The sequence below is a fragment of the Heliangelus exortis genome, chromosome 1 (genome assembly GCF_036169615.1).
Source record: "Heliangelus exortis chromosome 1, bHelExo1.hap1, whole genome shotgun sequence".
Taxonomy (NCBI): domain Eukaryota; kingdom Metazoa; phylum Chordata; class Aves; order Apodiformes; family Trochilidae; genus Heliangelus; species Heliangelus exortis.
The window spans coordinates 146866780-146883750 of record NC_092422.1 but is presented as its reverse complement, the minus strand read 5'-3'; the positions used below and the strand labels follow the sequence as shown (position 1 = coordinate 146883750).

Genomic DNA, 16971 nt, shown 5'->3' with positions numbered 1-16971 from the left:
TTCCAAGTGAAATAGGATCTTTTAATATCACATATCCAAACAATAGTTCTCATTTCAAAATGCAAAATAGGTCCTTTGAAGATCAGCTGCTCCCAGGCTGGGGTACGGCTGACTGGCACAACTGCTGAGGTCAGACCTCACTTCTTTGGTAAGATACACGCTGGGAAAAAATGAGAATGCAGAGTTGTACCAAAAATGTCCATTTAAGAGACTAGTGATTACTCCACGTCCCTTATTAGAGATTTGCATTTTAAAACAGTCATATACATTAAATAGCTCTCCGATGTCTAAATAGCAAACATCTGAACAAGGCAGCATCTCTTCTGCTACCCCCACCATTTTAAGAACAAGCAACACATGTGGGAGAGAAGCGAAACATTAAAAACAGGCTGTCTGTCTCACACAGTTTATTTAACAATAGGTAATAAGAAATCAATTTTTAACAGTCTATACAGTGATCGAAAGTTCATATTTATAAGTAATCAACTTTAATTGCATGATTTACAACATTTGAGGGTTTTTTGCTTTCTATTTTCAAGTTTTACAGAAAGTGGAAGAGGGTGGGGAAGGGGCATGGGAGAGAGAAAGAAAGCAAGCATAAAGAAGAAACCCCAGGGACTTTTTCTCAGGTTAAAATCATCCCTCTGGAATTGTTTCTTACCCTCTTTTTTATTTTTTCCTTTGTTAGATGTAAAAATAACGAAAAAAATTCTTTCAAGAAAACAGAAACCACAATATATATACTACATCCATTTGGCAGCTGCCCCTGTGTATTTGCAAAAATGTTGTCTTCTCTCTACATGTACAAATTATTTTAATACTTGAAGTTTTTTTAAGCTCAGACTCTTGTATAGAAAAATTAATGGAGGACAAAAGTAGACTTCAGGAGGGGACCGAGTTATTTAATATTTTTACATTTTTCAAAGAATTGACATATTTCCATCCAAAGAGGAAAAGATTGGTATTTATTTTTATATATATATATTTATATATGTAATGTATTTTTAAAGCAACATTAACCCCTTTTGTCCTCCGGTTTTAGGAAAAGGTTCTCCTGTGGTTTTCTTTTTTTGTTTTGTTTTTGTTGTGTTTCTTTTTTGCAGTGACATGAAGAAAAACCAGAATAGGGAAAATGTTTACCATCTGCCTCAGTAAATAATAACTATCAATATTACATATTTTCATTAATTTAAAAAAAAATAAAACCTATTGGAGGCATGAGCAGGGCATCCTTTGGTGGACAGCCAAAAGACCACCCTATTCTCCTGACCTCCCCAACACACACGAGGAAAAAAAAAAAAAAACCAAGAAAAAGGACTGGTTATGATTCCAGCCATAACAAAAATATATTCTTTGTACTCTACTGTCCCTCAGGTTCGTTGTTGGTTTGTTTTCAAAAACCACAAACTACTGCTGCAGAGTTCAGATGTGTTCCAGGGAAAAATGTTGTTTTAGCTAAGAAAGATTCAAAAAAATTCGTCTTCAGTACAAAAAGTCTTGAGAAAATAAGTTTTTTTTTCTTTTTTTTTTTTAATTTTTTTTTTTTTTTTTTTTTTTGCTCCCAAAATGCTACAACGTGTCTAGTGTATGTCTAGTGTATTCTGTGAAAGATTTGAATTCAAGTCTGAGTTCTCGGAGCTGAGTCCCAGTTCCGTGGCGCTTGTACCATGGAGGCCTGCCATGCCGGGATTGCTAGCGAGCTGGGAAAGCATTGCACTCTGGTCCGGGCTGGCAAAGTGCCCTTGATCCATGGGGTTCACCTGGGCAGTTACCAGTCCTGGATGTGGGGAGCTGGTCTGAGGGGAGACGTGGTGTGGAGAAGGCTGAGGTTGCATCCGGGGGGAGGGGCTGGAATGGGGGGGCTGGGATTGGGGCCGCGGCGAGGGTACAGGCTGCGGAGAACGCACTTGATTGGTGAGTGATGAAGGGAGCTGCTGGCCTTGTAAGTGTGGGGACTGGGCCTGATTGGGGAGCATGTGCTGCTGGGGGCTCATAGGATTGGGCTGAGCTGGGGACCCCATCTGCTGCTGAAGGAGCCTCTGCTGGAAAGCCTGCTGCAAACTGGCTCCTGTCTCTGCACTCATGGCCTGTGGAAGCTGGCTTATTTGTCCCATGTTTCCTTGCTGCATCTGCTGCATGTGATGCTGCATTCGCTGCTGCTGTTGCTGCTGCTGCTGCTGCTGTTGGGGATAGCCGACGCCCTGGGGCTGCTGAAACTGGTTGTGGTTGGCCATCCCTGGCCCCAGTGCTGGTCCTGCTCCCTGCTGCTGCTGCTGCTGCTGGTGGCGCTGCTGCTCCATCATCTGGTGCCGTCTCATCAGGAGGTCTCGGAACTGGGGAGCCATCCCCGAGTGATTCATATTCATCTGCTGCGCCTGAGGATTCATCCCAGCCATGGCCTGCTGCGGCTGCTGCTGGGGCTGCTGCTGGGGCATGCTGGGCCTCTGCACTCCCGCTTGCATGGGGTTCATGTTCTGCATGGCTGGGTTGGGGTGCACCCCTCCTTGCTGCCCTTGCATGGTCTGCTGCGGCTGGAGCCCCGGCTGACCCTGGGGCATGCCAGGCTGACCCCCCATCCCCTGGGGGTTCTGGGACCCCGCGTATTTGGCCGCCCGCTGCTTGATGAAAGCGGCCAGCAGCTGAGGATTGGAGTGAAGGATGTTAAGCACCTGCTGCTGCTGCATGGGTGAGCTGGGAGACCTGAGAGTCCGCAGCAGGTTTTGTAAGGCTGCCTGGGGCAGGGGTGGTTGTTTGGGCTGAGCAGCGCCAGGCACCTGACCCATCCCTGGCTGAGGTGCCATATTCATTGGCTGACCAGGCTGGGCTACTGACATCATGGATGGCCTCTGCATTCCGGGCTGCAGCTGAGCTTGGGGTAAGCCCCCCTGCACCCACGGTGGCTGCTGCTGCATTCCTGCCGGCCCCATTCCTTGATCTATATGACCACCAGGACCTCTGCCGATCTGTGGAGGATTCATTCCCATCGGAGGCATCTGGGGCATCTGGTGCTGAATCGGTCTTTGGAAGATCTGAACCTGTGCCATCTGACGCTGGGTCTCCGCCGCCCGCTGGATCTGCATGGCCATTTCCACTGCTGCTGGAGGAGGACCCTGAACGGGTGGTTGAGGCGGCTGGGGCGGAGTTGGGGGAGTCACCTGGCCACCTGCCTTGCCCTGGGACACAGCGCCGGGGGGCTGAGTTCTTGGCATGGTGTAGGGTGGCATACTGTTGGGAGGCGCTGGTTGAGGCTGCGTGGCAGGCTGGGGCGGAGGCTGAGGTTGTGGCGTTTGTGGTGTCGCAGGCTGCTGGCCCGTTGGAGTCGTCGGGGTGGCTGGGGTGGGCGAGGGCAAACCCTGCTGCTGGCCCACCACGCCGGTCCGCTGCATACTCGCCATCCTCCTTCGGAGCATCTGCGCCTGCTGCAGGCGGTGCTGGAGCTGCTGCTGACGGAGCTTGTGTTTGATGTTGAGGCAGAAGGGCACCGGGCACTTGTTCTCCTGGCAGTGCTTGGCGTGGTAGCAGCAGAGCGCGATGAGCTGCTTGCAGATGGGGCACCCTCCGTTGGTTTTGCGTTTGCAGCCTTTGGTGTGCTGGACGACCCGTTTCATCTTCTGACAGGATGGCAGTGAGCAGTTGGCGTTGCGACACTGGCAGGCGTGGACCAGAGACTGGATGCAGCGCTGGATGCTCAGGCGTCGGGAATCACCGGGGCTCTGGGTGGTTGCAGTCTGCTGGTTGTTGCTCTCATCATCTAGACCGAGGCCTAATTTTTCCATCTTGTGGTCATGGTTTTTAGTGTTATAGCAGGTGATGCACAGGTCGTAATCCTGGAAAGACAATGGAGGAAAATTTATCAGTGTTCCTGAAACTCCATGTAACAAAAGAAACGATACCATACCATCTCAGCAAATCAACCCCAGTCTGTTCCAGGCAAATTGTTGCTCTAGGGAAAAATTAAGTCTCTTGCACCATGTGGAGGTACTGGAGAAGGAATAAATCCACACTGTAGCCAGGGAAAGCGTGTGGGCGCAAGGTTGTCTGAAATCTACACAAATACATATAGCTTGAAAAACAGGTTTGCTCTGAGCTAAGAAGTCACACGTTATTCATCTGGGCCAGAAAATTCCCTTTCTTTCCTGAGAGGAAAGGAGAAGAAAAAGGCAAGGAACAAATAACTACCCATCTGCTGCTGCTTCAAGAGGGCAAGAGTGGCAGGGGAGGTGCCAATTTTCAAGGAAGAAAGGAGAATGAAAGCCAAGTTAAACAGCACAGTGTACTGGGCAGAAGAACAGAACAGCATTTATATTCTGTCAAAGCAACAACACAAGAGCTTGGCCTCGATATTTTATATTTAAGAAAAAGATCCAAGTCCTCAGGATCCATTTATTCATAGGAAATCCAGAATTTATTTTCTGGTATATACCAGCAAATCAGAGCATCGTATTTTAGTCAGAGCTTTTCAGAACTGAATCCAAGACAGTAATTTCCTTCCAGCAGGCTAAGAAATTAAGTTGCAAGCTGGTTAGTCCAGCTTCTGGAGGGCACAACATTGACTGGGCTTGATCTTCAAATGCACTGGCACTGCCAAGACAAGAATGCTGTTAGCAGCATTCTACAGAGAAACAAGAGGATAGTGGAAGAGTCATCCAAGTATAGGAGTATGACTTCTAACACAGCAAAACCTGTATCAATGGAGATACCAATGGAGAGCATTATTTATAGAAATACCTTTGTGCAACATTTCTGATGCTGGAAGAAGAATGCATTGCTCTTCAGAAATAAAAAAATGAAAGAAATTCAGCCTACCATTACAGCTCAAGCAATTGCTACACTTCCCTATTGCGTAAGCAGCAGGGCCTTAAATGAACTACAAAAAATAAAATTCTACTATTTTAGTTCTTCACTGCTTTAAAGCAGAAGACAAAAATCACACCAAGTAGCAGACTGGTAGCATTGACTGTTATGGAAGACATTTCCCCCCTTTTCTTTCTGAAGCACCAGAAGATGAGCTGTATGCATCTTTATCCACCAGTTAATGATGAGAAATTAGTTGAGCACTCTGGGCACAGAGACAGGGGGGCACAAGCATACCTCACAAACAGTGCAGTGCCATCTGGTCTCCACATGATGCTTGCACTCATTGCAGGTGTAAACAAAGCGGTCTTGGCTCTGGGTATGCAGCTCCACCAGCATGCACATGGTTGACCACTGAGCTCTTCGCAGCGAGGAGAACTCCAGGTGCTTGTCTCTAGCAAGGGTTAGGAAAGCATCACGCCCATCCATCAGGTCACATGGAATGAGTGGGTCAGGCTCAGCAATGGGGGGCAGGGAGTTGGCTGCAGGGCCAGCAATGAGACGGATGACAAAGAAGACCTGAAAAGTAAAAAGACTTAATATGCCAGCACTTACCAAGAGGTTTTGGTCAAACTTTATTACAAAGGGTTTACAATTCCAGGACCAACTAATGCTTGAATGATGTGGTGTTCTTGTAAGAACGGGAAAACTTCAGACCTTTGGGTGCCCTGTAGGTTTAACTTCTTCAGAAGCACTGAAGAACACAAAAGGTAAGGAGCACTGGACTGAACAGTAATAGTAAAACTGTTGTGAAAATCTAGACTGTTAGTAAGTTCTGTACAAGCACAGTTTATCTCCATGGCACTGGGAGCAAAGAACACCCAGACTTACTGGTACTTGTCTTGTGCCACTCAACTCCCCAGCCAAACCTGCATAATTTACAAGGCACAAAATTTGAAGTATCAAACTCTATTTGAAGTATCAGAACTCTGTACGCCGGTCTACTCAAGTAAAAGACATACTTCTAATTCTATCAAGTCTTACCTCCTTGTGCTTCTCCATAGTGGCATACAGCTTTTGGGAGAGGTCATTGGAAACATTAGGCATGCCAGGCTTTTTCTTATTGCCACGACTCAAGCTGCTCTTGTTCTTACTTGTCTTCTTATTGTTCTTCTTTTTGGCATTTTTGCTGTCTCCCTTGCTCACCTATTAATTTTAAAGGCATTTTATGTCAGGTATCTAAAGTCACATTACATCAGCATTTTATTATTTTCACATCTTCTGTAACTGCAGGACAGAACACACTTCACAATGGCTTACTCCAAAGATGCTTACAAGGGTCCCCTGAACATTAAATTAATTCCATTGGAATCACTCCAGAAGATACTGAGATCAGCAATGAATGAATAGTTCTAAAAGCAATAAAGGCATAAATGCTCAGGAGGTGCAAGGGAAATGTTATTTACTGAAACCAATTTGTCTGCTGTAGTTGGAACAATGAAGAACTTCTTGTGAGAATCACAAAAGAGATTCAACAGATGGCTTCTTAATACTGGAAGTAACTGAAAGGTACAACTGATATGGCAGAGGTAAGAAAGACTTGATCCACCTAGATATAGTTTGTGACAGCTCTCTGTTAGAGTTTTAATACACTGCATTAAACAGATTTTTGACATGAAGCTGCTGTTCTAACGTCTCAAGACATTAGAGGTGCTATTTTTAGTATGCACCTTCCTCCTTGCCATACCTTCATCAGTTTAACAGAACAGGTCAGCTTAATTCAAATTGTAAATCAATTAACAACGAACAGTTTATTCCTCTCTGTGCTTCTCAAAGTGCCCCTCAAAACCAGACAGCATGTGATGATCAAGGATCAAAAGCAACTCTTATCCAAATAAGTGTTTTTGCTAAACTTAAAAAAAAACTTTTGTGAGCATGGAAATTTCCAGAGTACATGAATTACTATCACTTCATGTGAGAGTACAGTTCATTATTGCCTCATTTTCAAGAAGGGAAACGGGGCCAATGAAGAGCTAAAACTGTTTTTAATAATAAAGGTTAGATAGTAACATGCTGCAAGCTCCCTGCACTGCAGATTTTGGGGCCCAACTGCTGTGAAGGATCAGCTAAGTGTTGACCAACCTCTCAAGTTTCTGGTGTATCAGAGAGATGGGAACTTGCAGCTATGTCAAGTGGAAAACAAACCTTCAAATAATACCTTCCTTAGTAAGAGGTTAGCCAATGCAAATCTATCAGATTGCCTAATGCCCATGTTACTCTTGCACTTAGCTTATTCAAAGTCCTTGAAAGAAGGTACTGCAAAGAGCAAGCACAGGAGAACACAAATTCTAGTTGTAATGTTAAACCTAACTTTTCTGATTCAAAGGTCTTTCAGGAAAAAAGATTAATTCTAAATCCCAACAAAATCTATTATCTAGTAAGGTCACAAAGCAGCAGTGTTTAAGCCTTAAAAGCTCCTTCTACAAAAACCCTATACAGAGTAAACTACTAAATCACAGCACTCATTACTTTCTCAGAACTTTCTCAGATTTATAAGTCAGAAAGAAAAGAGTTAGCCACTGTTCAAAAGCTAAAAGCTTAAGGAAGAAGATTACAAGTCAGGCTGAGGTTGCAGCATGAACATTGATAATTAGATTTCAGCAGCAAAATATTCAATTAGCAGCTCTTTCAATCTAATTGACTTTGTTAATTAATTAGGTTTATAGTTTTATGAACAGTCACTGCTCATACAAACATAGCTTAGTGGTATTTTAATTTGCAATTTATAAATTTATAAAACTGTGAAACTAATTTACCAAGTGTTCTCATGTATAAAATGCAAAATTGAAATTTATGATACAGAAGCTAGAAAGGTGAAAAAAGCCAGTTAACCAAAATGCCTAGGCACCCCCTTTTTCTTAATTAGCCATATATAATCACAACGTTTACATTAGATCATGAAATAGCAGAAGCATTCTTACATCTGTGCTTTCATTACTAGTGTTTTCTTCTCTCTTCCTTTCTTCTTCCTCTTGCTCCAGTTCCTTAATGCTCTCCTCTAGAACATTAGGCCAGAAATCCCCTTCGAAGTAAGGTAGCTCTTTTGCACTTGTGAGACGGTCTTCCGTGGCCTGCTTAAATATATCCTGAAAAAGAGCAAAAACATTTGGTTACCACTATTACAAGTCACATGCTAAAGGCAACATTTTCAGTAAGTGATTAAAAAAAAGGTACCAGCAGATGAAATAAAGGAGAGCTTAATATTTCAATTTGTTTTATGAGGGCACATTCTAAGCGCAGATTTAACACTGCATTAGTTACAGACAGTTTGTCAAATACATTCCACCTATTCCCACTGTGAAGAAATAAATCATAACCATGTGCTAGACTTCAATAACATACTTATCAAACAGGACAATGTAATCACTGTATTGTTGATACTAGCTGAAGTCCTGATAACTCCAGAGATTTTACATACTTACTGCATCAGCAGCCTAACCCTGCAATTTTATTTAACACAGGAAGATTAAAGATTCCATATATTTTCTTAGTCTTGAAGAAAAGAGAGTTGCTTTCTTTTACAGTGTTCTTCAAGAATTTAGTTTGTTCTAAAGAACCATTTCAAATCCTTGCTGGAACAATTTCAGAAGCTACTTGCTTTGAGGAGGGTATATTCTTGTACTCAATTCACTGAAAACTAATACAGTAAGCTCCAAGAATCAGGCATAATGCATAAGGCAAGAAAGAAACCAAGACAAGACTGGTCAGCCCCCACCACTTGTCTGTCCCCTGCAATATAGACATACACTTAACAAACCTTATAATCATGGACAATTCGCTCCGACACAGATTTGTCCAGCATCTTTTTGTACCACTCTTGCAGTCGTTTGGGTTTGGGTATCTTTTGGTCAGGAGGATGGCAGTGGAAGATGTAGTCATCTCCTTCACTAGGTGGGCATGCCCAGATATGTCCAGTAGTATACCTAGCATCATTAGACACAAAAATAATTTTAAAAAATGCATGTGGACTCTCACTATTAACACCAGAGCTTGCTCTCTTCTCCACCACGAGGTGGCAGCACCACAAAGTTGGCTGTGGTTCCCAAATGGACAATAATGACAGGTCTCCCAAGATTTTCATTCTAGTGCTCATTCTGGCTCAATTTATGTGATAGCATTACCATCTTCTCCCTGTTTTTTTACAGATTCAGATCTACATGTGGAGTAGTTCATTTAAAGTGTGCACATTTTCCAGTCTAGATAAAAATAAACATCTGATATACACCTCCAATTGCCACCTCTCAACTAATAAGAGAAAGGTGAAACTTGGGTATTTCAGCAGTAAAAGACAATTCTTTCCTTGAGACAGCAGTCATTCATTATCTAGCAACATTTTAAAACTTAATCTACTTCAACACACAATTCACTTTTCTACTGAAAAACCTCTGATTTTTAACTCAGAGTATCACTTTTAAAAGGTTTCACTATTATACCTGGGACTAAACAGTTGCTGTCAACCCATGCTATTTGGTATACAATCTAAGTACTCTGAAGACAGATGGCTTTGAAAAAGTTGCAGGTGAAGAGAATATAATACCATAAAGATAATTTCTTCATCTTCAGCTCTTCTCTATTAGTTTTTGAAAAGAACTCCAGTAGGAGGAATAATCAAGAAAGAATCAAGAGAATCAAGAGAAAAATAACCACCCTTGCTGTGTTGAGAAACAGCTCTGCAGAATCCTACTTAAACCCTGGGAACTGCTGCCAGTTGTCATTCCTTCTGGCTAAGAAGGGAGAGATTATGCTGTGTGTGACCAATACTGCTCTCCTGAAATGACACCCTGATGTTACCCATTAGCACGGGAAACAGCATTAAGTAAAACTGAGGCCTCAGCACCATGCAGTGATTTTACAGACTCAGGTTAGAAAATACACAATGCAAGTCCAACGTATGCCTTTGGAGTACTACAGGATGTACTGTCTCACTGAGGCACTGAACACAGTGCCACTCACCTCTATTCTCCCTCTCCTAGATTTTCACTTGCAATTACTCTAAACATTGTCCCTCACAATTTCTTTATTAATAACTCTCTGCCAAGCTACACTGGATAACTTTGACAACAGTCTTTTCTCCTTTAAGTAATCATGGTCATTTAATTTTAATTTTTCTGATTTCTTCAGTTGCTCTGTGTTCTCTTTTGCACTGTCCTGAATACAATCTCCTCTTCCTCTTTGAACTTTACAATTTCTCACAATTTCAACTACTTGTTCCATGGAGATTTCTTACTGGCCCTGTAGAGTTGTTAATCAGTACAGACAGAATATGGTTACCTTTCTCCTAATAAACATGGGTAAGAACTTACTTGCCAGCCCAAAGGAATGACCTGAATAAAGCAGTGGCAATACACAAGGACTGCACTACCAAAAAGGTCAGCAAAATTTTATGGTCCAGATAAAAAGGCTAACCTTTTCTTACTTAGACTTAAGGAAGTTTTACTTAAGTTGGGAATCCTAAAAATACTTGAAGCATAGGCCTCTCCTGAAAAGCCTGCAATCCCTTTGTCTTTTCTCCTTTTCAACTATACACAGTTATTCTATTACCAGTTGATATGTACACACCATATCCTGCACATTATCATGTAGTAATTTCATTAGCACTAAGAACTACCTAGCACAAATGCCACACAAAGAAAAATGTTGCAGACTTACCCTAGTTTCTTGACATATTCTAGATATCCAATTAGTATCTCATGATAGACAGCAGTCCTCAAGCATTTAGGGCGGAAGAAATGAACACTGTCAAGGTAAGATATATACACTCGCCTATAAAAGAAAAAGGCATGATGAGAGAAGCAGAGATTTCAATGTAGTTCTACAATTTTATTTTTGTTCTGTGTTGTACATTCGAAGCAGCCAATACAACAGCAGCCTTCAAAGCCTCTGATCTAAATTTACCCTAAATTTACCTTACAAACTCAGCTTTGTTTTGATACTCTAGCCTCATCTCTTTAAAAACTATGTGAATTATTCCTTAAGAATACTGGCAAGTGATCCTTGCAGCCAGCTCACCCAGTAAGAAGTGACTCTAACCAAGATATTCTCTCCCGAAGCTACTTTGTTTCTAGAAACTAACAGCACTGAGTCTTCACATATGTGACAGGAAAGCTCTATACAGAATGCCAGAAGGTTCACTCAACTGAGTGAGTACCAAAATAAAATGAACTTTCATGAAGCTCCTCACCTTTGATTGGGTGGGGGACAGTCTGAGCCATACTCCTGCACATGCATCCCAAAGAAGCACAAGTCTACACCATCAATCTCCTCAAAGGCAAAAAGCGCTTTTGTTCGGTAAGGGAAAGACTCAGCCATCTCCCCGCTGTCTACAAACCTGTGTGGATTATAAAGAGTAATGGGGAATACCAAATATATTCATGGATGAAAGAATACATGTCATTAGGTAAAGGCAACAATGATAAGGGCTACTGTGTCATTTTAGAGCAATTTTGGACTTAAATGCTTACAAACTACTTATATACAAGGCATCCAATTTTTACTATGAAAAAGATGATTCTTATCACAACTAATTAATATGCTGCTCTAATATCTATTTGTCAAGAACAGGTCAGCGATGAGGTTTTGAAAACAACAGGGTAATTTTTCAAAATAGTAGCATGGGAGTAAAATTAAAAAAGCTTCCACCTTCCCCAAAAGAAAGGAAAATTAGAAACTGAAAGAACATACCTTGCTTTCATTCCTGGTTTTACTTCAACAGTTTTATCAGATGCATGTACCACTCGAACTGTAACCTCTCCTGCCTCAGGGTGATTCTGACGTCTGAGGAAATCATTGACTCTGTTCTCCAAGAAGGTACCAAGTCTTGTAGCTGGTAACCCTGCAGGAATAAAACAGAGTTCTAAATATATACAGAACTCAACTGTTCACGAGAAGCTTCTCTATTCAGATGTTAAATGAAAAGTAACTCTTAATACATGCGTTACTCTACCATAATAAAACCTTTATCTTTAAACACTAATGCTTCTAGGTGGGGTGTGCTGCTTTTCACATAAAGGCACTTTTATGTTTTATTTACATGAAGAGTCTGTATTTCAAGCCAATTTTTATCTGCCTTAACAGTCAATTACTTCTGGCAGAGTTGTGTCTGCCAGTCAGCTTTTCACTTTTCCAATTTGACACCTTTCAGTAAAGTATCATTATACTACATTAAGTATGCAATATGTCCAGGTTGCTAGAAACAAAAGCTGATAAAAAACCCTAAAAGAATCCTTGTATTCTTCCTGTATTCTTGGTGAATCTAGGAAGTTTTAATTTTAGAAATTTTGGAAAAAAGACTCAGATTTTGAAACCATTTATCGAATGGCTTGCTTTCCATTTCATAAAAACAGTTAAGAGCAAGAATTTCTGTGACTGAACTGTAAGCTAGCCCCCAAATTTCAAGACAATTTTATAGTCCTTAATATCCTCCGTCCTCTTTCCAAAAGAGCTTAAAAAAGTAACTGCTTAAGATTACAGCTAATTCTTGTTAGAATCTTGATGTTATTGGCTGACTGGGGATTTTTCATATGTTTTTTAAGCAGAAACGTAAATACTCACTATTGTAAGAAGTACACCAACCTAAGAAGATACTTTGTCCATAGAACAGATGGAGATGACTGCACAAATTTCTACACTGCCTTCAAATCAGTTGCCTCGATCAAGAGGAAATCAGCTGATGCAACCTTTGTCTCTATCAATGCTTTTAAGTGCAGCAGCAGACATGGTGATTTGAGCATGTTATCATAAATTTAAGTTAGACTGCAGTCATAGAGCAATTATTCCCCAACGCTATTAATACTGCAATTGAGATAAAAGGATGTGTGTCTGGCATTCACAGTGCTCTAAACAATAAGTTAACACACTACTACAGAGTATTAACCAATAACACCATCTGTGCACGCAGACATTCCAAACATCACAGAACCGATGTTCAAAACTGACCATGAGTATTTTGCCTTCACTCCAAAACCTGAAATAAATGCAAAACAAGCACAAAAGCCACTTCTACCACATTCTTAACAATCCATTTAATATTTACTGGTGCAAGTGCCAGAATCTTACTTTTAGCAGAGAATTTGTTCTCTTTCCTGGTCCGTCCTGTTTTCTTTAGGCAGCCATCACAGACAAAGCTGAAGCAAAAAACAGGAGAAAGTGAAAAATCACCCCAAGTCAGACCACGAAGCTCCTTAGCATCTTATGACTAGAAAGAAAATCTTTCACCAGATCTTACTTGGTCTAGAAAAATACCTCAAGTGAAACTAGAAACAAAAGACAGCACAAAGAACAAACAGTGCAGGAAGAAACAGCTCAACTCTTTCAGAACTACAGAGGTGGATCTAAGATCCAGAGGGTGCATCTCCTATGTCACTACCCATGTCACCACCTGCAACCCCAGTAAAAAGGGTCTCCACTGGCAGGTCAAACAATATTAGCTTAAAGCACTCTTGGAACAAGTAGTCCTAAACTCCTGTCTCTGATAAAGAAGAAATACCTCAACATATAAAGCAAAAGGTTGGGTTTTTTTTTCTAAACACCCAAATATACCATAGCATGAAATGATGGGCACATTATTCCTCCGTTACAGGATATGTAAATACCTTGTTCTTCAATAAGGTGGATGGGAAAACAGAATGGTAAAAGTCATAGCTTTTTTGCCAAGAAAGGGAACATTTCAACTCCTACAGAGCTTCATCTACATATAATTTACTGGCTTTTCAGAAGTTTTTAAAGCAATCAGAAAAAACCCCAATATTTTTATCAAAAACTATGGAGCATCTATGTAAAACTAGATTGTTTTTCAGATTTAATCTGATCATCAAGGTCAAAAAAAGTTAATTCACCTGGTAAATTCTTCAGTTGTTACAACATTTTTTGACAATGACAAAGCAGTATCACTTGTCCAGAAAATAGTTCAGTATGAGCTTGTTACCAGAACTAAAAACATCTTTTAACGAAGGACTAGAATCTTTAAATGCAAAAGGCTGAAATGTAAGGCTCTTCCACACACAGGAATGTTAGAAACATTGAAGATTAGAAACAACTTCACACACATACAACACTTTATGATGCCTAAATTTGATGTTACCCTATACAGTCTCTAAAATGTTCAGGTGGGAATGCAACTGATTCCCAAATATAGCCAATACAGAGAAGTTTATGCAGTATTTATCATATACTCTCTAGTTAATAAAGAGAAATTCCTCACCCAGATGGCCAGATTATTTCATTATGAAGAACACAGATCTGATGCATTTTTCTTCCACATTCTATACATTCAACAAATCTGTAGAAGGAAAAAAGGGGGAAGGGAAGCAAAGTTAGTAGTATCATTACTTGCTTGCAATATTTTAAGAAAGGAGTTAGAGCAAATAAGCCCTCGAGCTTACTTAACACAGAGGGAACGTCCATACTGAGAACAGGCTATTGTATGAATTAAGAATTGGTCAGCTCAAGCCAGGCAGACAATGCAGGGACACATTATTATTACTATTTGCTTGACTGACTCCCATCTGCTTCAACTATTTTTTAAAAGTGAAGTCCCTCTAGGGATAAAATATGTAAACTGCTTGTTGCTCTAATGAAGAGAGGTAAGTGATATGGTTTACTTCACAGATGCTGGTGTATATATCTCTCAAATACCTAAGGTTACTTCCATGTATCAGGACAATCTAACTCCTTTTGAATGTATCTATTTATAAGAGTCTGAGACTCCAAATGAATAGCTGTGATGTATGGAGAGCACATGGTAACATACTTTAAACTTTGGCTTGTATTCTAGTGTTATGCTGTATCTTTGTAGAAGAAAGGGAAAGAAAAGTTATGAATCGTTACTGTTCTCTCCTTCCCACAGCCCTTGTAAAACAGAACAACTGGCTGACCCTTATGCCCTAAGAAGGATGGTGTGGGAAGAATAAATATAGTTTTTTGCTCATTCATTTGAGAATGAAGTCAATATTTGCAGAGTAGCAGCACAGGTGTATAATGTAGGACCATGTACAGAGGGTTAAAAAAAATCCCCTCAGGAATATAAAGAAAAGGAGCTGAGTCATAATCATCTTAACTTTATTGAATGTCTACAGCTCTGCTTCCAGAAAAGTGTAGAAGAATCAGTTGCTTCAAATTCAACAACTTTTTCTTCTACTACAGCTGCCTGTAAAGCACAACTAGAAAAGCCAACAGCACCAAAAGAGCCCCTGCCAAATAAGTCAGTTCTGAGACTTGTATATTTGTCACAACAGCGTTTCAAAGCAGAGTTGACTGCACTGATCCCTCTACTGAATCCACATTCAAGAAAACAGAATACAATAATTTTGGCCCATACACAGTATTACATATTTCTCAAGTACAGCTGTGGTGGTTTGAGTTCTTGGCAGAGAATGCTGGATATGCTGCTTACCAAGCAGCCCCTGCTGGCTACAGAACTACGTGAAATTTGGAAAACATTGAAAAACGAAGCTGAATAGGACTAAGTAACATCTCTTTTACAAAATAACTATACTGAAATGAGGATCATTCAAAGTATGACAGCATTACTTACAGTTCAGGGTCCAGTGTATCATTTTTCCTTTTTGAAAACTGCTCTTTGTTTATCGTGCTATGGAGAAACAGGCAATAAAACTCAGATTTAACACAAGTCAACACACCATGCCATATCATACATATCCATACACCAAGACAAAACTTGCAAGCAAAGTTCTGAAACACTCACTGGCACTACAAGGAAAGGAACTGTATTTCATGAAGTGACAGACAAATAAAGTATATGCCACCCTTAACCCTGCCCATGGAATACATTCTCTCTTCTGGAACAATAGGTTGCAGAGGACCACATTGCTCCCTTATTCCATCATACTACAGGATAAATGGAGAAACCTGCTGACATTTAAGGTTTAGACCAGTCTGATCAGTATTTCACAGCAAAAGAACTGTGATATGCCTTGCTGATATTCTGAAGGCAGAGAACTGCAATTATCTTTGATTACTGAGAAAGGCAGGTTATCTAATTTCAGATTCCCCTAGCCTTCCTCCTAATTAATTTCAAAGGATAAAATTAAGCTTCCAAACTCCAGTCCAGCCAATACTCTAGACTATCTCTACCTTTCCTATAGCATTTGCAAGGCTAGAAATTCCATCTTTGAGACAATGAAGTTCCACATTTTTTAAAAACAATATGGCTCAAGAGAGTCCAAAACAATCATGTAAGAATATAAAAATGGAGAATTTACCCTGAACATAGTGCTGTATAACATAAGATAGTACACGCCTCTCTGAGAAGCAATGACAGAGACTCAATTCTATTTGTATGAGGTACATTAAACTTCCTATCCTTCTATTTCATTTTTCATTCCAAACAGTGCCACCTGTGGAACACTTCAAGCTCCTAATCAGATAAATGAGGAAAGTTCAATCTTCCAGTTACCTCAAGCTATTGTTATAATATAGTGAGCAGAACTTTAAACAGGACAACGCATACACACTCCTATTTTCTTTTTGTTAATTTTAACTACAGGTTGTTGGAAGAGAGGAAGGGAGCAGGATCTCTATGGCCCAGTAAAATAAGTTCCTAAGGGAAAGCCTGTAAGCAGGGGAGACAACATTCAAAACTGTACCTATTCATCATATGTAGCCTATAGCCTCCATTTTCACTACACAACAGTTTCTAAACCAGCTATGAAAAAGAGTACCAGAAGCTGCAAGTACCTCCTTACCACTGCTTGTGATCAAGGACTGGTTTTATTATTGAAAATAAAAATAAGTATATCCAGCATCTGTGTTTCCAAATCTAATGTAAAAATCTAAAGCACTCTATGCTGCCTTCTACCCTGACTGAATGGCTCGTGGCAAATCATTCCAACTTAAGCCTATAAAAAGACTGTACTCTCTAAGCAGCTAGACAAAACTTTTTGAATAAACAGGAATCTATCTGCTATTTATTCATACATAGATTTAGATGTATATAAATAATTGCTTCTCTCCTATATAAGTACTTCATAACCTGAATGTTATATTTACAAAACTGGACAATACTAATTAAACTTCGGGACTTTGCTTCCAATCCATGTGAACCAGTACTTAGTAACATTCTGGTAAAGACAACTTCAGCTTCCAGTGAAATTTAACTCA

The 16971-nt window shown here is 40.5% G+C and overlaps 1 protein-coding gene across 1 annotated transcript in view; it reads right to left on the bottom strand.

Moving 5' to 3' along the window:
- Positions 1-390: 390 nt before the first annotated feature.
- The window catches only part of EP300 (E1A binding protein p300), a 59292-nt gene continuing 42711 nt past the window's right edge, over positions 391-16971 (bottom strand). Inside the window, exons 21-31 of the mRNA XM_071731922.1 lie at positions 15386-15442; positions 14054-14131; positions 12910-12977; positions 11536-11686; positions 11036-11182; positions 10504-10617; positions 8612-8777; positions 7776-7940; positions 5839-6000; positions 5092-5373; positions 391-3827 (exon numbers count right to left, since the gene is read on the bottom strand). Of these exons, the coding sequence (XP_071588023.1) occupies positions 1581-3827; positions 5092-5373; positions 5839-6000; positions 7776-7940; positions 8612-8777; positions 10504-10617; positions 11036-11182; positions 11536-11686; positions 12910-12977; positions 14054-14131; positions 15386-15442 (3637 nt within the window). The 3' untranslated portion in view covers positions 391-1580. The remainder of the gene's footprint in view (positions 3828-5091; positions 5374-5838; positions 6001-7775; positions 7941-8611; positions 8778-10503; positions 10618-11035; positions 11183-11535; positions 11687-12909; positions 12978-14053; positions 14132-15385; positions 15443-16971) is intronic.